At 49.5% G+C, this 21,534-nt stretch overlaps 3 protein-coding genes across 3 annotated transcripts; all 3 read left to right on the top strand.

The window, feature by feature from the left end:
- Positions 1-222: 222 nt before the first annotated feature.
- Positions 223-834, top strand: COL26b_008483 (uncharacterized protein; the record flags this gene model as incomplete). The annotated part of the gene is made up of 3 exons (XM_053181241.1): positions 223-460; positions 514-742; positions 807-834. The coding sequence occupies 3 exons, from the start codon at positions 223-225 to the stop codon at positions 832-834; spliced, it is 495 nt and encodes a 164-aa protein (XP_053034861.1).
- Positions 835-10,861: 10,027 nt separating this feature from the next.
- COL26b_008482 (uncharacterized protein) lies at positions 10,862-11,683 on the top strand (the record flags this gene model as incomplete). The annotated part of the gene is made up of 1 exon (XM_053181240.1): positions 10,862-11,683. One exon carries the CDS (start codon positions 10,862-10,864, stop codon positions 11,681-11,683), a length of 822 nt encoding a protein of 273 aa, XP_053034860.1.
- Positions 11,684-15,464: 3,781 nt separating this feature from the next.
- Positions 15,465-16,244, top strand: COL26b_008481 (uncharacterized protein; the record flags this gene model as incomplete). Its single annotated transcript, XM_053181239.1, has 2 exons — positions 15,465-15,653; positions 16,131-16,244. 2 exons carry the CDS (start codon positions 15,465-15,467, stop codon positions 16,242-16,244), a joined length of 303 nt encoding a protein of 100 aa, XP_053034859.1.
- Positions 16,245-21,534: the final 5,290 nt, after the last annotated feature.

The following is a 21,534-nucleotide window of genomic DNA, read 5'->3' as shown; positions in this document are numbered from 1 at the left end:
TTCAAATTCAACCCTCCGGTCGTGGAGAAGAAGGGAAAACCAGGGCAGACGGAGAACTTGACTACGACGCTTGTGAATGTTCGAGGGAAGATACCCTCAATCCAGGCTTCCCGCTTGCGGACAATGATGCTAGAAGCACACAACAATTGCGACAAAATTCTGGCCCATGCGTGCACTTACGATGGTCTCTCATCTCGCCTAGTCGAAGAAGCAGGCTTTCCCATGGTCTTCTTGGCTGGTTATGCGGTTGCCAGCGCCTACGGGCTTCCCGACACCGGTTACATTGCCATGTCGGAAATGTGCGACAAGATTGGAGAGACTGTGCGTCAGGTCTCTGTGCCAGTAATGGCTGATGGTGATACTGGCTACGGAAGTCCGCTGAACGTCAGGCGAACAGTCGAGAGCTTTGCTGAGGCTGGGGCTGCCGGCGTGATGATTGAAGACCAGACTTGGCCTAAGCGTACGATATGCTCACCATTTGTTGTGGCTCTCTTCTCACTTTGACACGAACAGGTTGCGGCCATACGAAGGGCAAGTCCGTTGTGTCACGAGGCGAGGCGTACGCTCGAATTCAGGCGGCATGTGATGCCCGTGATCAGGGCAAAGATATTTTCGTTCTTGCCCGAACCGATGCTTTAGTCGTTGGATGGGATGAGGCATTGACGCGAGCTAAAGAGTTCAAGAGAATTGGAGTCGATGCCGTCTTCGTCGAGGCCCTACCCGACCGAGACGCTATGCGCAGGTGCGTTGAAACACTGCAACTCCCTACGTTTGCAAACAGTAAGTGAACCACACTCTGTATCAAGATGCAAGATCTCTAATGTGAAGCAGTAATCGAAGGTGGAAAGACTGAAAACTTGTCAGCAAAAGATCTGGCTGAACTCGGGTTTTGTGCCGTGGCATATCCTTGGACCCTCGTCGCTGCGAAGTTGAAAAGTGTGCGTGAGACGCTCGAAAGCTTGAAAAGAAGCATGACAGTCGGTGCACCACCTATGATTCTGTCTTTTGACGAAGTCTGTGAGGGTGTAGGTTTCAAGAAATACTGGGAACTGGAAGATCGGTATAAATATGATGACGATGGGCCGATCAACGTTAACGTATCTTCGCCCTGAGGGAGAGCGAGAGTCAAGCTTTCATTGGTGACAAGGAGGGGAGCAGAGTACAATTTGACAGTGATATTCTTTTTCAATTGACCTTTTTGTCGTAACGCTCTGCAGTCATTTAATCTATCACCGTTCCGGCGCTTTGAAATCCACCAGTGCTAAAACCGCGATTGCCTCTACAAGGCTCGTCCAGAAACATGCTCCTAATTCGGAACGGTCGACAGGATATCTAACCTGGGGCCACAGCACCGCAGCACATGCTAAGACATATGGGTGACGCTGGCCTTCTCCCCCTCCTTTTTTCCGTTCGTATCTATGACGACCGGACCAGCTGCGAGATCCTCCGCCTTTGGGTACGCAACCTTATGCACGGTGTACCAAGGTCGATTGAACAGGCTTTCCATGGACTCTAGAGATCTTCCAGAGGTTTCCGGCATGGCAAGATATACGTAGACAAGGGAAACAGAGCAGATGACGGCAAAAAATATAAAGGCACCATAGCGCTCGGTAGCGGCCAGAAGTGATGGCATAGCTCGCGAGCAGCCAAAGTAAAAGACCCAGTGAAAAGCCATGAGAACAGATACGCATAGAGATCTGATACGGATCGGAAAGACTTCTGCACTGACGAGGTAAGGGATGGAAAACCAGCCTATAGACCACGCGATGGCATGCAAGTAGATTGCCGCGATGGCAGCTTCGCTTGCTCGCCTGGCTGCTGGGTCTGCAGAAATGTCTCCAGGGTCTCGTCCGTTAGTCACTTTGAGATAGACGCCCACAAAAAGAAGGGTCGTGATCTGGAGACATATTCCAGTAAGAAGGGACCGCCTCCTGCCGATGAAATCGATGACGAATACTGAAAAGACCAAGACTGAGACGAATTTGAGAATCGCATAGACTCCAGTAGCAAGAAGACGACCTTCCTCGCCTTGAATGCCTAAATATCCAAAAATGGACGGGCTATATTGAGTACTGGATTTCGTCATGGGTCAGGACTGGCGTACGTTCTTGGGGTCGTGATACTCACATTGCGTTTGCTCCGCTCCATTGGGAAAATAAATGCGCCAGAAACATTAAGATGAATCGTCGTCTATTAGGAATGTCGGCCCACGTCTCCTTTGCTAAATCAAGTATCGAAGCGCCTGATACAATCTCCAATTCGTGATTCAGTTGGGCCTCCATTGCTCGGAATTCGTCTTGCACGTAGGGATGATCGGCTGGAAGTTGTCGAAAGTCACAAAGGACCTTGAGAGCTTCTGTTGATTTTCCGCGAGACAGCAGGAAACGGGCAGACTCGGGAGTGAAGAATGTTCCCAGACCCCACATTATCGCAGGCGCGATCTGGAGGGCGGTTGGCAGCTGCCATTGGATTTGGGAACCTGAATAGTGTTTCGTGATGCCGTAGTTAAAGAAGAAGCCGAACACAACTCCCAGCTGCTGACAGCAGGTGTATTGAAGAGTCAAGAGACCGCGTATCGACCGAGGGGCAATCTACACTATCGATCAGTTTGCGAAACACGGTGCCTTGAGATAGCGCGCGTCCCTACCTCGGAAATGTACACGGGAGGCAGCACCGTTGTAGCACCTATTCCTACACCAGAGATGATTCTCGAGGAGTATAGACCCGTCATATTTCCACTAGAGAATGTTTGCCCCAAGATTCCGGTAATGTATATCAATGTGAAGATTTGCATTGTTAGCCGACGGCCCAACTTCTCAGTGAGGCTTACGCAGGCCAAACAACCAAGGACAGCACCAGCCGTCGCGATAGCCACAATCCAGCCTTTTGTATTCGAATACTCGCTTTCAGATTGATCACCTATCCCAAATCGAGTTTTGAAGACGGACATTGTGACCAGGGATGCGATATTGCCTGTGGCGAGAGGCTCATTAGCTGGATACATGCGTACACCGATGTATTTTCGGTACACACCTTCGTCGAATCCTTTCGCGACCCCTGAGAAGCTCCATATCCAGGTGCAGACAAACAAGTATCGATTGAATATCTCTCTGGGGCTGTTTCGTACAGCAGCTGTTGTGGCACTGATGAGGGACATTTTGAGCAGCTTGATGAGCTACACTAGGTGAGAAATACTGGTAAACCAGAGCTTGGTTGTTAACATTAGTGATAAGCACAATCGCTTCCTGATATCTTTGTCCACCCTTGTCATAATTTCACAACCTTCCCCGGGCCCCGCGAGCTGCTGCGTCCCGGATTCGGGGGATACTACGCGGAAATCCTAGGCAGCTCACCATTTAGGGGGTATGATTCGGAATTGCGCCGAAGGTCAGGCCCGGGTCCTGTCCGACGACACTAATTACCGGAGGATTTCCGTCCCTGCCGATCCCACATACTCAGCGAGGATCTTATGAGAGAACTTGTCCATGAAATTTTGATTATCTGTGATTTCGGATTGGCTCCTTGACGAAGTCTTTAACCCTTTGATTGCGCCTGCTGCCAGTTGCCAGTTGGACAACATCGCATAAACATTCACATACGTTTCTCGCAATGAACTTCTATCCCGTGCCACCGATCATACAGGCCGAACTTTACGTTCGGATTCCAGACGATATGCGTTGCCTTGGAAAAGACACCGAGTGGCGCGGTGGCTTTGCGCGACAATTCCAACATATTTTTCTCGAGGGACCAGTCGTCGATAATCTTGGCAACCTTTATATCGTGGATGTTCCCTACGGTCGAATCCTTAGGATTGACCCGGGGAAGACCATTACCGTTGTCGCGACATGGGACGGTGAACCCAATGGGCTTGCTGCAACTCATGACGGTCACTTGGTCATTGCAGACTACAAGCAGGTACGCAGAATTCACCGCGCCGATTCGCAACATCTTAGCCTTACCAAGTTGATCGTGTTCAGGGAATCCTCTCCTTCGATCCATCCAATCAGAAGATCAAACCACTGATCACCCGGCGTCATCTCGAGCGATTCAAGGGCCCAAATGACTTGATTGTTGATTCTCGAGGAAGTATTTACTTCACTGACCAAGGCCAAACCGGTATGACAGATCCAACTGGCAAAGTGTACAGGTTGTTGGCTGGCGGAAAACTGGAGACAATTGTTGAGAACGGCGTGTCGCCAAATGGACTCGTTCTCTCGCCCGACGAAAAGTTTTTGTTCGTTGCGATGACAAGATCTAACCAGGTTTGGCGTCTCCCTCTTCATTCTGATGGGACAACAACCAAAGCTGGTGTGTTTTTTCAGTCATTCGGGAACGCGGGTCCAGATGGACTAGCAATTGACGAAGAGGGGAGCCTCTTCATCTGTCATCCCAGTCTAGGATCCATCTTCGTCGTAGATTCGAATGGCATCCCCAAAGCACGCATAGTCAGTGGGACGAGTGGTATCAACTTGACGAACTGCTGCTTTGGCGGGCCAGAGAACAAGACCGTTTTTATCACAGACAGCCTGGAAGGAAATGTGCAAAAGGTCAACTGGCATTGCCGTGGCGCAAGATCACAGCCAAGACTCAGGACGTAGTAGACCTGCCAAAAGTGTGCCTGGGCAAAAGAGAACTTCACCCCCAAGCGAGAATTTTGCTTTCTCCCAAGCAAATATCATATCGACGTTGCAATGCGTAAATATGCATCGTATGCTTACATTTCACTACTCACGCGGCACCAAATCTCTAACTGGACGCAATCACACACTTCCGTTCGTCGGCATCGTCGGCAATTCCGAACAGGTGTTCTCGTTTGCATCGCGGCGCAGTGTTGGTGATGAGATACGATTTGTCGAGACACCCACGGAGACATCATTTGCCGCCAACATCCCTGAAGATTGGCACCAGCATCCTCGATTGATTGTCACCTGCATCCCTGAGCCATGTGGTGAATAGCCAATCGCAAAAGCGTAGAAAAGACAAAGTTAAAGTTAGCCAATTGGATCATCATTTTAGCTGAAACATCAGACTCAATTTCAGGTCAAAATGTTGGGATGAAACGGAGCTGGGTCTCTGCAGTATGTGAGCATGTTTGCGGAAAGCCTTGGTTTAAAACAGCATGTGTAACATGCGCGTGCGCGCACAGCCATCACCGTTTGTAGCGTCAGAGGCAAAGAGAGCACACGGTTAGTACAGCAGGCCGAATAAAATCATAGAGTTTCCCCCCAGAATACGCTCATTGCAGCTGCTTATTGCACCTTCAGACCATCTCATGAGCTGCATGCAACTTCGCACCCAGTATGGCTTCAACTCCCGAATATCAGCCCTTCCTGAAATACTCGGACGACCCGGCGGCCGAGGAGACCAGTCCTCCACAGCATCCCGTTAAACGCCGTACGACAGTACTATCCCACGTGCTGGTCTTCGTTGCGACATCTCTAGTATGGGGTTTCGTCGTTTTTCTCATCGTCCCTTCACCAATGCCGATAAGCTCGACGCAAGTCTCGGCATCGACTCACCCCACGATACTGGAGAATCACCTCGCCGGCATACGGCACAACGTCACTTCGGGCAAGCGTCTTATAAATTGCGGCAACTCGACCGAAGAAGCAAAAGCCCAAGGATGCAAATATGACATCTTGCTCAACCACTGGGTCCCCGGACCTTGTTTTGACAAAGAATCGGTTGACGAATATCGCGATGACAATAGCTGGGGCGCATTCTCTGATATAAACATGACGCACCGCCTAACTATTGACGAAATGTCAAACCGAGACTTTTACTGGACGTCGATTCGCGATCACATTAACCATTGCGCTATCATGTGGAGGCGGCAATTCTACGTTCTCTTCGACGAAAGGCGCGCCATGGATACCGTCGTCACAAGTCCAGGGCACACCGAGCACTGCTCCCAATACTTGATGGACGTCACAGAAGGAATGTTTAAGGAGCCGACGAAGACAATGAGGGGGTTTGCTGGTTGTTGGATTAAGGATTGAGACATTCCGAGCAAGCAGTCTAGGATATGTTAGGGTGACTTTGCAATTCGAGCTTCGTTTAGGAATAACACTGCTGTGCTACGTTCCGCGGTGCTGTAACTCTCTCCGCTGGTATGGCCTTCGACTCTGCGCACGGTAGTTCCGACGGGACTGGGCCTGCTAGCCAGAGCCCCGGCGGACGCTTGGCGACAGCGATTCCCGCAATGAGATGGATACAGGTCCTGAAAAGGCGCCGTCTTCGGTAAGCAAAAAGTGAGACTAATTAACGCGTTGGAAGCCACGAGTTCCAACGTCCAATCAGAATCGCGGTAGATGCCCCTGGAGAAAGCGATCTTGCAGCAGCGACATGTCTGTCAGGAGATCCGCGCGAGACGCAACCTGCGCGGGATGATCCCCACCCATACACTGAGCGGGGCAGAAGACTCTGGTCAAAATAGCCGAACCAAGCCGATTCCTCCACTTTGACACGCCTCGTCGGAGTCAGTCCGAAAGTCATGCCGCAATCAATGGCTTAACATATGAGGGGATCAAAAGTGACATACCGTGCAGTGGTCTTCTCATTGAAGGTCATGACCAAAATGAACCCCGCTCCAGATCGACTGCCCCGGCTTCCCGCCTGTCAGTTGTGTTATCAGAAGAAAATCAAAGTATGACTCCCTAAACTTCAAGAGGGTACCTAGCCACAGGTACTGCAGAAGTGATTTCATAATTCACCTAGGGCGGGCAGCTAATGTCAATCTTTCAAGTGTGACAGTACAAGGCCAGCATGCACCCCTTGTTCAAGAACGGGTAACGACTGCATCGTGCTTAACTCTGGTGGCGAAGAAACACTCTCTCGAGCGTAAGAGTTGGCCCGCCCCTCGGGCCCTCCTTATTTTGGCGATAACATGACATCTAACGGCTATTTGTAGAGAGATTGATCGTTTAGAGCAGCGTGACAAAGAATTATCTCAAACGTTACATACTTTTCATGTCGATGAAGCCTCAACAAGCAATACCACTGACCAGCCCACCGCGGAGGCCGGTCCGACGGTCAACTCGATTGAGAACTCTACTGTCTCACACGGTGAGGGACTAGGGTAAGTCCACACCTTAATCATGATTTCTTTCTCGGAAGGTTTCTAACAAGCTTGAGATTTATGGCTTCGCTGTTCACCGATCCAGATTTGAGAAGAAATAATATCGAACTACTTCAACTGCTGGCAAGAGTCCCAGGCGCCCCTGAGCCCGCAATTCAACCTTGCGGTCTTCCTTCTAATGAAGATGGCGAGTTCCTGTTCGAAAAGTAGTATGCCAGTCATTTCAAGCAATACATTGAACCACTGTTCCTGACATAATGACGCAGCCTGAGTTGGTCTCACGTGCAGAGTCCTTTTCTTCGTCGAGACGAGGTCAAGTCTCTCTCAGGCCGGGTCTTTGTACTCCTGCCGGCTGATCAACCCGCTTCAAATCACGATTTGTTTCGCGCATTCATGATTCTCGCAGTGGGCGCGGTATTCCCATTCAAAAACGGTAGTCATAGCCAGCACCCGGAAGGATACTACCTCGCCGCTTTGCAACACATGGGGTCGGACTTTCTTACACGAGGCTTGGCCTCTATCCAAGACCTTCTTTTGATATGCCGATTTGGTATATACCATTGTATAGGTACGTCTGGTTCCAATGCGTATTGTCGTCACACTCTGTGCTCACGCCGTTGTTTGAAGGCACGTCAATCTGGGACGTGATTCGGCTTTGTGGTCGTCTATGCATCGAACAAGGCCTACACCTCAACGAAAATCCTTCTTCGAACTTCATGCAGGCCCAAATGGAACGACGAGTATTCTGGCAGTTTTACATGATCGACAGATATAGTTCTACATTACTTGGAAAACCCTTCGGTATCGATGACCGCGACATTGAGACCAGCTTTCCAGCAGATGCAAATGACGAGGATCTCGTTACTGCAAATCAATCTTCAAGAGATTTTGCTGCTTTTCGGCTGTCGCATATCACGCTTGAGACGACAGAGATGACCGTTTTCTTTACCTCCGTGCGCTTGCGACAGATCTCGTCCAGAATCCACACCGAGTTCTCTAAGCTTGCGCGCAACTACTTCGAGTCTTCGCAGAGTCATTTTGCTCCCGGATATATATACACAACTCTGAGCCGCCTGATGCAGGAGCTACAGCATTGGAGAGATGATTCTCCGGTCTTTCAACAGCCAAAATGTCTTTATGAGTCGCAGAGTTGGTATGATCTATTGCTAGCCAGGGAGGAGCTTTACCTTGTCCGACGAGCCATTGACCTCGTGCCCAAACGAGACAGAAAGACACCTCGTCATATCTGCATTTTATGCCTCAGGACTGCACTTCGAACCATTTGGATCTATTCAACACTGTGTCAACAGCGCCCACTCATCACACACACACGCAGCTATTTTCATATGATGTTTACGGCTGGTCTATCTGTACTGTTTTGTGTTTCAACGGCAACAAAGCTAGAGAAAGAAGACATCTCAGATGCCACAGCCGGTCTGTTTCAATGTGAAGAGACATTGAGGGACATGGCCGAGCAGCTACCAAGTGCAAGACAATATGCTGCTGTTTTCGAAGCTCTTCGGCGCGATACCACGCGGAAACTGAACAAACTTCTCGACACATTACAATCAGACAACGCATCCCAGAACATAGGGCCAGATAACGTTACCCCAGCTTTCCGATCATCATCCTTGGATAGACCATCAAATGCTTTGAGAGTCCCAGACTACTTGTTTCTCGGCTCGCGGGGCTCCTCGCAATCCAACATTCTGGGCGCGAATCTCGATGCGACACTTCAAGAAGACAACTTTGGAGGAAGCATTACAAATAATGTCGCGTTTTCGTTCCCCATGGAGAGGGTTGTCCCAGGGGACACTGCAATATCACTCAGTAGTGTGAGAGACAGTCAAGCGGCGCTGGGGGTATCAGATGACTTCTCGCCAAGGAGCGATCTCTTTGACTGGGCATTCCTGAATGATGAGACTCTGTGGAACATGGAGTCTGTCTTGGGAGAATATGTGTATGGAGACCCAGATAGACACATCGGAGCTCTGGATGCTTTCGATTTTCAATAGTAGAGTATAAAATAGCTTCCCAAAGTTTACCTCGTCTGGACTTGCCTTCCTGTTTGCTCTTAGATTCGTCTCACGTGGATACACAACATCTAACTCTAAGCACGTTCTAGGAATACCATTTAGGCACAGCATCATGAATGACACGTCATGCCGCACTTCTTATTACGATGGATGTTGAAAACAAAGGATCATCATTAATGAGAGGATTTAGATACTGAATTCAGTCACCTTATAGTTCTTTCTAGAATCGACTTCTGGCATAGTCTAACAACTTCGTGGCTGCTGCCATGCCTGTTTGGACTTGAGTCTCTCTAGTTGCTGCCCCAATATGTGGCGTACTGAGCGCACCAACGTCCCACAATGTACCGTACCTCTCTTTGCTAGGAGGCTCTTCCTCATGACAGTCCAATCCAGCTCCCCAAATGAGTCCTTCTGCAAGGGCACATTCTAGTTCACTTTCGTTAATAATACCTCCCCGAGCTGTGTTGATAACTATGGCTGTATTTTTCATGATTTTGAACTGTTCGTAACCAAGAAGATGTCTGGTAGCGGATGTCAACGGCATGTGAACCGTTACAACGTCGGAAGTTGATAAGACCTCCGATACTGACTCGGCGCGGGAATGAGGAATTTCATTCCAGGCGTCAAGAGGCAAATAGGGGTCGTAAGCCACAATGTCCGCCTCGAACGCTCCGCGAAAGATTTGAGCAACAGCCCTTCCAATGTTGCCCATGCCAAGTATGCCGATCGTCTTCCGGTGTAGGATAATCCCTGAGCACGTCTCCTTGGGCACAAGAATGCCCGCATTTTGCTTTCCTGCGATGCTTCCCACTTGTCTTGCCACGGCTGTCGTCAAAGCTAAAACCATTTCAGCCACCGCACGCGCGTTGACACCGGGGGTGTTGAAGATTTTAATGCCTCGCGCAGAACAAGCATCACCATCGATCTTGTCAATTCCGACACCTTGCTTTCCGATGGCAAGAAGATGTGGGCAAGCAGCGATATCTTCGGCCGTGAGGCGTGAGGACCGCATGAGAAGGAACCGAACATTTTCCTTCCACTTGGCATGTTCAGGTTGTCCAGGTAGAATTGCGTTGAAATTTTCTTTACAAAAGCTGATGACCTCGGGTTGGAACGAATCCAACACGTAAACTGTCGGCTTGGAGCGGGAAAGCACGCCCGTGGTTGAATCAGATATAATTTCCGGGGCCATGTTGAGAAATGAATTGCGAGGAGGAACAGGTGAGATAGCCTAGCGACCGCTGGTTGAAGATGAATCCGGGGTTTGTTCCTCCCTTGGTTCTGGCCTTCGTGTTGCGGTCGATGAAGTTGACTTTAAACCTGAGGACTTTTGGCTTCGTTTCGTGAAAATGGCGCTGTGGAAATCAACGGTCACACAGCTGGGGCGAAGGTGGCCGGTCGCCTTTGATACCTGACGGATCCACCCGGAAGGCCCCCGATATTATCGGACGGCCTCCGGCGCTGCTGTCTACCTCTGCCTAGCCTCACTCTGATGACGGAATGCCACCGAAAATCCCCCCTGTGAATTGTTTCGGTCATGTGTGATTTGGACGCTGTTTCGGAGGGCCGAAAAATGTGCGGAGGTGCCGAAACTGTTATAGAATCTCTCGGCATGAGTCCGGGCATCATGGCGCGACCAGCAAATAAAAATTCATATAACAATACCTCTATCATACGCCGTTGAAGATGCTTGTACACAGAGCATTTATCAGCATAATCATCAATATTCAAAATTTCCTCTTCCAAAATGGCCGTTTCAATCCCCCATTCGCTCAAAGAAAAACTCCTCCGTAACGAGGTGGCATCAACTCTTAGCGTCAAACTAGTCAAGTCGGTAGAGCTTCCTATGATGGCTAAGACCGCAGGATTTGACGGAATTCTCATCGATATGGAGCATTCCTCATTCGACCTCGAGACGACCTCCCAGTTATGCATTGCCGCGCTGTATGCTGGCATCTCGCCCATCGTACGCGCTCCGAGCAAAGATCCTTTCTTCGTCTCTAGAATTTTGGATGGTGGCGCACTTGGTGTCATTGTGCCGCACATTCGCAGTGTTCAGGATGCACGCGACGTTGTTGCCGCTGCCAAGTTCCAGCCCATCGGCACGCGATCGTCAACCAACGGGCTTCCTCATTACCAATTCCGCACGATTCCCGCCAAGGTCTCCAACCCGGTCACAAACGACGCAACTTTGGTCATTCCAATGATTGAGACTCTTGAAGCACTAGAGTTGGTTGATGAGATCGCAGGGGTAGAGGGCGTAGACTCTCTGCTCATTGGTACCAACGATCTGACGGCTGAGATGGGTATTCCGGGTGACTACGAAAACCCTAGACTCACAGAGGCCTATAAGCGAACAATTGAGGCTTGCAACAAGCACGGAAAATGGGTCGGAGTTGGAGGTCTTCACTCACGAATGGATTTGGTCGAGAAGTTCTGCCAAATGGGAGCCCGCTGGGTAATGGCTGCGACTGATGGCCCATTGCTCATCGCCGGTGCCACGAAGAGAGCTGCTGAGATGGCTAGTCTGAGCGTTAGGGCGACTTCAGCTACGAATGGCAAGTCATAAATTGTCAGTGACCATCGATCGGATGCTGTTGTTTAGCACAGAACACTGTCACTGCAGGGTGCCATAAAGCATGGTATGATGGGATGTAAGCGGTTCCAGATTTCGTCGCGGTAGATGTCTCATTCATCATTCAGAGATTTGAAATGTTGGCATGCAGTCTTCAATATCTCAACTTCATACACGACTTGTTATGATAAGGTCGCATTATCTTTTATTTTTCCTTCTCGTGACTCTGACTCCATTTCGGCTTGCCCGCGCTTGCAGGGCCGGGGCAACTTCGTGGGATGTATCCGTAGGTGTGACCTATCAGGTCCTTCCCAGCTTCCCCATGGAGGCTTGGCGTCAATCCCCGCGAGTGTTGTGACTAATTACGTAATAAGTTCACTCCTGTTGTGTGGGGAAAAGGGACATCGGCAAACAATCGGAGGTGCGAGGACCTGGGCACCGCAAATTCCCCATCACAGTTGATTGCCAGGGCCGATGTTCTGTCGACGGACCACCTACTCTGCTTGAGTCATCCATTGGTCGGCATACCCTTCATCTGTGTCAATACCTGGTGTTAGGAGAAAGACGGCCGGGCCATGAGTTCGGCTTCATCTACAGGTGCGCGGGAAGCTTCGAACGCGAGGGAATCCCTTGAGCCGCCTCAAACGACCGCCCAAACCCGACCGCAAGCTTGCGAGAGATGCTGGAAGAGAAAGCAAAAGGTATATGGCCCCCGTGTCTGCACTTGACCATTAAAAGCTAGCATTAGCTGACAATAATCAGTGTGATCGCCGTCTGCCGGCATGCAACTCATGTAGCGTGCTAGGGGTAGAATGCATCCCACGAAATCAAGATTTCAACATCATATCCGAGCTCTCGCATACTTCTGTTGTTGGGTATCACATTCTGTTCCCCTATCTACTAACATGTCTGCTAACAGACCTCAGCTACGTAGCATCATTGAAGAGGCGGGTTGCTGATCTTGAAGAAGAATCTTTTTCTAGAAAACGCTCGCGCACATACAGTTGTCGAGCTGATTCAACTCTGGATCAGTCTTCTGATCATGATAATGGCGCAAGATCTCGGGATGCTACATCGGTCCTGTCGAGTCAGGCCATGCATCCTGCTGGCAGCAATGGACACGACAACGACGATTCATCAGTGAGGGCCACTATGGGAGCAATCGGCTTCTTATCACGCAGCGCTATGGCCGAACCTCGAGATGATTCGGATGATCTACCAAGAAAGTTCTCTTTGGCCGAAGTGGTCTCCGGGGCGCTAGCTATCGATGGGCGCGACCCGTCCACGGCCATTCCAGCACCCCAATCGCCTGGTATTACCAACCACCTCGCTTCCGTGAGCCAAGTTTCAACGCTTCAACATGTTCGGAAGTTTCTCGAATGGTCCGCCCTGTTGCCCTATCTTGACGAGGACATATTTCTCCGGCAATGTGAGAGTATAATGGCTAGCAGAGCGCAACCTCAACCTGCACAGAACTCCCAATCATTGCATAATTTCAATGTTCACATGGCCTGCGCCATTGGAATTCTGCTCTCTCCAAGTTCGACTCATCTCTCACTACTTAGTGCAGGCCTTCATTCTACGGCAATCAAGGAGTTACCCTCCGTCCTGCGTACGGAAATGGCCCTCGAGCACATACACTGCATGATAATGCTTCTTATCTACTCTTTGTTCAACTCCTCTGGTGGTTCTGCCTGGCATCTTCTGGGTCTGGCAGTGAAGACGTGCATCTCCCTTGGCCTTCACCGGGAGCCAGATGCCCACTCCAACTTGACGATATCAGAGGCCACCAGACGGCGATGGCTATTCTGGACTGTTTACTACTTTGACCGGTATGGTAGTTTGCTTGTGATTCACATTCTGTTCTGGGACTAAGCTTAGCTCTAGGATGATTAGTCTTGTGATGGACCGCCCCGTTAGTATTCAGGATGACGACATCTCAGTTCGGGTGAGTAGAGCACCTAAAGAGCAAAATACAATGTCAGTCGTTCTGAAGCTGACAAAAACAATACAGCTCCCAATTGAAGATGGCCATGTGCCCGTATCAGCGGATATATCGTCTAAGAGGTTGCCTATCAGTCGCTACCTCATACTGTATTCACAATTAATCTCGAGCATCCGAGCAGGAAGAAAGGACGATGTTCTGCTCACTTATAGCAACATTATCCATTGGAGAGACCTGCCTCCCAATGGAGATCGTCATTCGTCATCTAATCAGCAGCTTTCGGACCTTTTTCATCAATTGTCTTGTCGAGCTTTGGTACATCTCACCTCGTCAACGCCTCCAACACATGAGAGTATCGGTCCATTGCTTGGCAGCACTCAAGATCTTGATTTGGACACTATTAATACATCTCGGCAATTTGTCAATCGATGTTACGACCTATTTACCCAAGGCATTTTCATTTGCAATTTCATTGATGCATACGACGTCTTTCAAGCTGCCGTTACTTTCGCCTGTCTCAACTGGCGTATTGGCCGGGAGAATTCTGCAGGGCGTCGACTCGCTGAAGTGACGGAAATAATCAACAAGTCTTCGACGCTTGTAACGATTGCGGCATCAAGATTCCCTGCACTTGCAGCTTTTCAGCGGGTCTTGCTAGGTCTCTCCACGCGTATGATGGATAGTCACAATGCGATATCCAGTGTGAGACATCTATTGCTCTCTTCAGTCCCTTGCCAATCACCCGTCTGCTAACATGTCTGAAGACCAACTCTTGGGTGAACTTCCCGCATATTGTTCCACGTCGATCTCAACAACTCATTCGATGCACATTTTCTTAATCAGGGGAAACGCCCTGTACTGATGCCCCCTCAGGCTTTTCTATCCTCCGGCTGCAAATTGGAGTTTGCATCGCCCACGTTGCCAATAAGTTTTGGTTAACTGAAAGCTGGGTGAGTTGAGCAAAAGGCCAGGTCCCCCAAGCCTCTCTTTTCGCCAGTCAACCCCAATCCACCCAGGTGCCGAGATGCCCGGGCGGAAAATCTATTCAACATACACCAAACTTCCACAATATACTTTCTCTCGCTCCTCTGAATTCAAGGATTTGGTCTCTCTCTCACTGAAAAGCCGAAGCCTGAACACATGTTCCTGCCTGTTGGTTTCCCATCGTGGCACGAGGATGATTGATGAACGAGCAGACTCTCTAGGGTTGCTTTAACCGGAGTGATTTTCTTTGGCCAGTTTCAAGTATCTGAGGACGTTGTAGTGGTGCATCTTCCTCCTAGATCAAGATAACAGTTTGTGGGCGGCAGTGTCACATAGTGGAGGCCAGATTCAAAAGGTGGGTGTGTATCAATACAGATGTCGGTGAGCAAACATCAGGCCATGGGGGTCAATTTTCGGCCATTGAATTGAGTAGTTCCCCATTGGCAGTCTTGGCGTGACATTTACCTCAAGCGCTTACCCACTTACGGTATTGGTTGCCAATGCGGACCAAGTCCGAGCAGAGTCTCTGCCTTCCGGAGGCCTTCCGATAGTGGCAGTAGCTGACCCCAGACAACCCGCAACAAATACATGATCGTTGGATTCGCGGGGAAACGGGGTCTCAATGCGGGGAAACTAGAGCTTTGTGGCTGTAAAATTGGCCATCATGCTTTTCCGAGTTGAGCTCGTGGTCACCTCGTGGTCAGGTCTTTCGAAGTCTCAGTCATGACAACCTGAAGTATAAAAGGGTCTCGACCGTTTTTAAAGAGTGCCTTTTCCAAACGTTTCCTACTTCCTACCTCATTCCCAATTCATCTTACTTCAACTCACAGACATACCTCGGCAAACATGACGCTTTCTCGTAACTCGACACGCGGCTCAGTCGATGTCAAGGTTGGGATCGAGTGGGAAGAAAATGCCCCAGCCCGCGACCCTCTACTGGAGCGGTACGACCTCATCAGGAATAAGACCCCTGAAGAACTCAAAGCACTCGACAAAGCCGTTCGAAAACGTCTTGATTGGAAATTCCTACCCATGGTTTGTGCCATGCTCATGATGAAGTGAGTTTCGGACCCCGGGTCTGCTCCATCTCAAGCCTATTTGTCGACAGAGAAGTCATTACTAACCATGTCAAGTTACTTGGACCGGATCAACGTATCGAATGCGCGACTAGCCGGCATGCAAGATGATCTTCACATGTCCGACACCATGTGGTCCGCCGGTATTTCCCTTTTTTACGTCGGATACATCATCTCGCAGGTTCCCGCAAATGTCATCATTGCGAAAGGCAAGCCGCGAATCTTGCTTCCATGCTGTATGCTCGGGTGGTCTGTCACCACCTTATGTATGCCTGCTGTCACTGCCGGCTGGGGATTCCTCTTGTGTCGCTTTGTCGTAGGGCTAACAGAGGGTCCGTTTGTCCCAGCTGTTTCTCTCATGACGTCGTCATGGTATACGAAGCACGAGTCTCCCCTCCGTATGGGAATTTGGCACGCTGGAAACACCATTTCGCAGGCTATTTCGGGCCTTCTGGCTGCCGGTATCCTCCAGAATATGGACGACATAGCTGGAATGTCAGCATGGCAATGGTTCCTGCTACTTGAAGGTCAGTTGCTGTGCATATGGTGATGTTGTCTTTTCTGACACCGGTCCAGGTATTGTTAGTATCACGATTGGTCTAGTCAGCTTCTGGTTTATCCCCAACTTTCCCGAGTCAACTGGCATCTGTTTCCTCACTGCTGAGGAGTCACAAATGGCTCAATACAGACAAACTGTGTCGGCTGGCGGTCGAGCTGAAGATGACGAGGGAGATTACTGGGGAGGGGTGTGGATGGCACTCAAAGACCCGTTCACGTACCTTTTCTCTGCTATCCACTTTTTTCTCATCATTGCGCAGTCTTACAAAGACTTCTTCCCTTCGGTCGGTTATATCTATCCATACTTATAAAACCTTGGCTTGCACGTTTACTTACATGTTCTTTAGATTCTCGCCACTCTTGGGTTTGGGGACCCCACCACGTATCTCATTCAAGCGCCGCCTCCAATCATTGCCTTTCTTGTAACTCTGGCAGTTTCCTGGTCATCTGGGAGAATGCTTGAGCATGGCTACCACATCATAGTGCCAATTCTGTTGACATTGGTTGCATGTGTTGTAATGATCACAACGTTGAACGTTGGGGCCAGATATTTCTGCATGATCTTGTTGGTCACTGGCCCATTTGTCGGCCTTAATGTAAGTGTTACGGACTGTTCCCTGCGCGTTTAAGTGTCTGTTACTGACCACAATAGCTTCAAATATCTTGGGAAACAACTGTTGTGCCACGACCAAGGACCAAGAGGGCTGCTCTGATCGCTATTGCCAACTGTGTCTCGTCTGTCTCTCACTGGTTCACCCCGTACTTTTTCCTTCGAAACCAGGAGCCATATTATCAGACGGGAGGCGGCGCAATCATTGTTGGGTGTGGTTTGACAGTAATCTTTGTCCTCGTTACTAAGTGGTACTGTCGGAAGAAGAACAAAGAGTTGGATGAGCATGAAAGAGTCTCCGGCGAATCCAATGGATGGAGGTTTGCATCTTGAGAATTGTCTGTGGCTGTAAAATTGTTATTACTCTCAATCTATTCGTACTGAACTGCCATGCCAAGACTACTATACCTACACATGTCCCCTAGATCAAGACCTACTGTTTCAAAATACGTCATCCCTCTCCTCATCCAGTTGCAGTGGCTAGTATCTTGGATTGGTTCGTGCATATAGACTTCGGTGCCGGTATACCTTAGCTGAGCTGAGATGACGGATAGGACATTTCATTGATTTTGATTCTGGGGAAGAACAGCACGCTACTAGTGAACTAGAACGACATTCCTTCCACCAAAGGTTCCTCCTTGGGAAATTCACCCAGAAATCAAATTGCTATCGAAGCCCCATTCCGAAGTTGACCTAAATTTAAGAAACTTTTGTTCTGGTGTTTCCTACTGGATACGTGTGGTAATATGCGGCGGGTCTGGATTCGATCAATTGACAATTGTCCATGGATGGGCACACGGGCGAATAAGGTGGAATTTTGTGGAAAGGTCTGCGTATTTAAACAACCCTCTCAAGAGATATCAAGTCTTGAGGTTCTACAAGGTGTATTGATATAGCGGGCTCTTTTCCCCCATTCCGTCTAGTTGTTCTTGAGAGTACCTCTCCCTGACTTCGTGCTGAGACAACTTGGACTTCTTGTTGTTCAATCTCCACAGTAGAAATTCCAAAAGAACAGCGGATATTAGACCTAGACAGATAATACCGAGCGAAGTGCCATATCCTGTGGGATACTTCGGGCCCTCCTTGTCCAGGAAGACATTGGTTCCAATGAGGCCTAATACTCATTAGCAAATGCAGGATGAATCCAGCGAGCGATTGCGCACTTTCACTTACTGCCCAAATTACCAGCGGCAAGCAGCCAAGCTATACCAATGGACCGTTTCCACGAGAGAGCGAGGTTATTTCCTATCCAGGCAGTTATGCCAGGCAGAAGCGGATATATGCCGATCTGTGCCAATATGACACTGACATACATGGCTGGGACATTATTGGCTACATCCGAAGAGAAGTGAAACAAGATTCCAAGTGCCACTGCTGAGATAGTCATCGGTCCAATGATGAAAGGCATCCGCCAAGAGAATCGGTCTGAAAATCTGCCTGTGAGCCATGCCGATATGCCACCGCAGAAATACGGTGGAATCGTCAACAGCTGCGCTTTTTCCGTAGAAAAGCCAAGCTGCTTAGTAATTTGAGGCATTGTGAATTTGAACGCGGCGTTCGGCACAGAGTTAGCCTAAGCAAGAAGGATGCCAAGTCCTATCTTCCAGTCGACAAGAGTGTCCAAAAGTAGTCGCCAAGAGAGCTTGTCACCTTCCTGGGTACCAGATCGAACGCCAGACAGACGAAGACGTACATCGATGAATCTTTTATCGTCCTCGTTAAGCCATTTCGCCTTCTCTGGGGTGTCGAGAATAAGGAAGGGCATTGCGGCACCTGCAGCGATCGTCACTGCACCTTCAAGGAGGAATATCCACCTCCAGCCCTCAATGCCGCGAACACCATCCATTCTGGCTATTGCAAAGGCTAGAAGTCCGCTCAACGCACCCGAAAATGCCGATGCAGTATAGAAGATGGCGAGACGCTGTTGCAGCTCGTGTCGGGGATACCACGTGCTCACAATGTATACAGCGCCTGGGAAGAAACCTGCCTATTCGCCATGAACTTCTATCAGCACTTTCTCATCTCGGCATAGCATCTAGAAAGGGACTAACCCACCTCGCAAAGACCAAGACAGACCCGGCAGATCACCATCCCTTGAAAGTCTTTCACAACTCCCATGAGAGTCATTACAGTTCCCCATGAAAGAACGAGGGCGGATAGCCACATGCTGGGACGGACCTTTTTGAGTATGATATTCGAAGGAATTTCTAGTCAAGGAAATTGATTAGCTTCAATGGGTACTGGGTCTATCACTTAATAATGCATGCAGCCCACCAAAGATGATGTATGGAACGAAGAAAATGGTGCTCGCGATATTGTATTGGTTGCCTGTTAGCCCCAGATCTTTATCCATGCCCTCAATCTTCGCATTGCCGATGTTTCCTCGGTCAATATGAGAGAGAAGGTATAGAATACCCATGATTGGAATCAAGCGATAATCAATCTAGGTGGTACCCTTCTTAGTAACACAAACAAGTCAAAAGTCTTTGCGCACTTGATGTGGCAAACGGCGAGTTGTGAATCCAGCTCAACTGACCTTTTTGACAATCTTTCTGCCTTTCTTTCCCTCATAGATTCTCATAAGTTCCCTATCCTCTGACGATAGACTTGCATATGGGTCGGAGCTTGAACCTGACTCCAGGTGTTTAACGTCCATTTTGGCCATTTCACGGTTGCGGATTTCCGATTGTTGTACCATGTTTTCAAATAGGAAAAATCAAAAGGCGTAAATCGCATTGAGGATCCGAATTTGATGAGCTGAATTCCGGGGGGAAGGGGGCATTTCACATTTTTAAAACTGGATATCCCTTGTCACGAGTTGGTGAGCCGGGCGGGATCCTTGTTGTTGCTCGTTCGAATCTGCTGACCCTCAGCTTGTACCAAGATCATGCATCCTTTCCCTTTTGATCCTCCCCGCATTCTATGTCAGACAAGCGGGAGAGGGCGCCGATAATTCCTTCGTCTGTGAATCGAAACATCCAGCCCGCTGACTAGACTTTAGCCATTCCCGGCAGGCTCGATGCAGGTGTTCGGCTAGAATTCCCTCGGGGCCTTTCCGACGACGGGGCGACTCCGGTGTCACGCTGGAAAGCTTCGGGGCGAGTCCAGATCCACCAAAGACCACCTTCTACAAGCGACTGGTACACACCGATGGTGAAAAAAAGCACGTTGTCAGCCGAGGGGGCTAAGTACTCCTCCATATGTAGATGCTGGGTGCTTCTCGCTGTATTGTATTAAGTTGGGCGAGAGACGTTGTGCTGAACCCCTGCAGAGTTGTTCCAGCACACCGAGTGTAACACGTCTATGCCTTACGAGTGCAATCTCTTCACCTGTCAGTTTCTCTGGGGCAACTTTCAACGGCCAGCTTCAAAATGACGACGATTGATTTTCCACCGTTTAAAGATCTTCCTCTTGATAAGAATGGACCACGCGGCAATGCGTGGGGTCGTTGGGGCCCCGACGATCAGCTAGGCACTCTCAATCTACTCACAGACGACATTGTCGCCAGTGCAGCCAAGGAAAACATCATTACCGGCCAAAGGATGTCTCTGAAGTACGTCACAGGCTTGAATCAACACCATTGGTTATTTGCTGAGTTAAGTGGGTTTGAAGCTGGTCTATGACTGGCGCCTCGTACCCCAAGTTTTCCCGGAAGCTTCTCGAGTTGCACACCATTAATAAGGCACCCCTTAAGCATGCTCACGATGACGAAGTATGTGTCAAACGGGTTTCCCGAATTAGAGTATTTGATCAATGAGTCGAGCTGATGGGATCTTTCAGTGGAGCTTTAATTCCCAGTGCAGCTCTCAGTGGGACGGCTTTAGGCATTACGCATACCAAGAACAAGGGGTTAGTTCTGTGCATCTTCACAGGTGCCATCAATACATCAAATCGATTGATGATTGACGCGTTCAATCTAGCTTTACTACATGGGACGCACCGCCGCTGACTTTGCGGGCTCTCCCGTAGCAAATGGCATACAACGTGAGTTTGCCATTACTTGCCGCAGCCATTAACAGATATTAAATTTTGGTCAGACGTTTCTCACAAGGGCATTGCCGGCCGAGCTGTCTTCATTGACTGGTACGCTTGGGCGCAAAAGCAAGGGGTCGTCGTCGATGCCTTTTCATCCCATGAAGTTCCTTTCAACGAATTGATGGAGGCAATGACCGCCCAGGGTCTCGGAAAAGACGTCTTACGACCAGGAGATATCGTAGTCCTTCGTTTTGGGTACCTCGCCCAGTATGAGTCGATGACACTCGAGCGGCGACGGGAACTCGATGAGCTCTACAAAACATGTAAGCCTGATAACATAGGCGTCAAGCCATCCGTTGAACTCCTCGAGTTCCTCTGGAACAACCAAATCGCGGCCATCTGTGGAGATACACGATCTCTTGAAGTCTGGCCATGCAAGGACACGGAGTGGCATCTGCACGAATGGCTGCTTGCCGGATGGGGGATGCCGATAGGAGAGTTGTTCTACTTGGAAGATCTCTCCCGCCTCTGCTCGTCACTCCACCGATATGTATTCTTTCTGTCGAGCTCACCGATGAATGTAAGGTCTTCTTTGTCCGTTCTCGAGGGTCTGGATGATTCTTTATCTAACCGTCCCCACTAGGTTCCTGGAGCAGTGGCCAGCCCACCAAACGCTTTGGCCTTCTTCTGATATCGC

The sequence above is a fragment of the Colletotrichum chrysophilum genome (assembly GCF_026319265.1).
Source record: "Colletotrichum chrysophilum strain AFK26 chromosome Unknown scaffold_74, whole genome shotgun sequence".
Lineage (NCBI taxonomy): Eukaryota > Fungi > Ascomycota > Sordariomycetes > Glomerellales > Glomerellaceae > Colletotrichum > Colletotrichum chrysophilum.
Note: the sequence above shows the minus strand (reverse complement) of the source record. Positions and strands in the feature narration are given on the sequence as shown.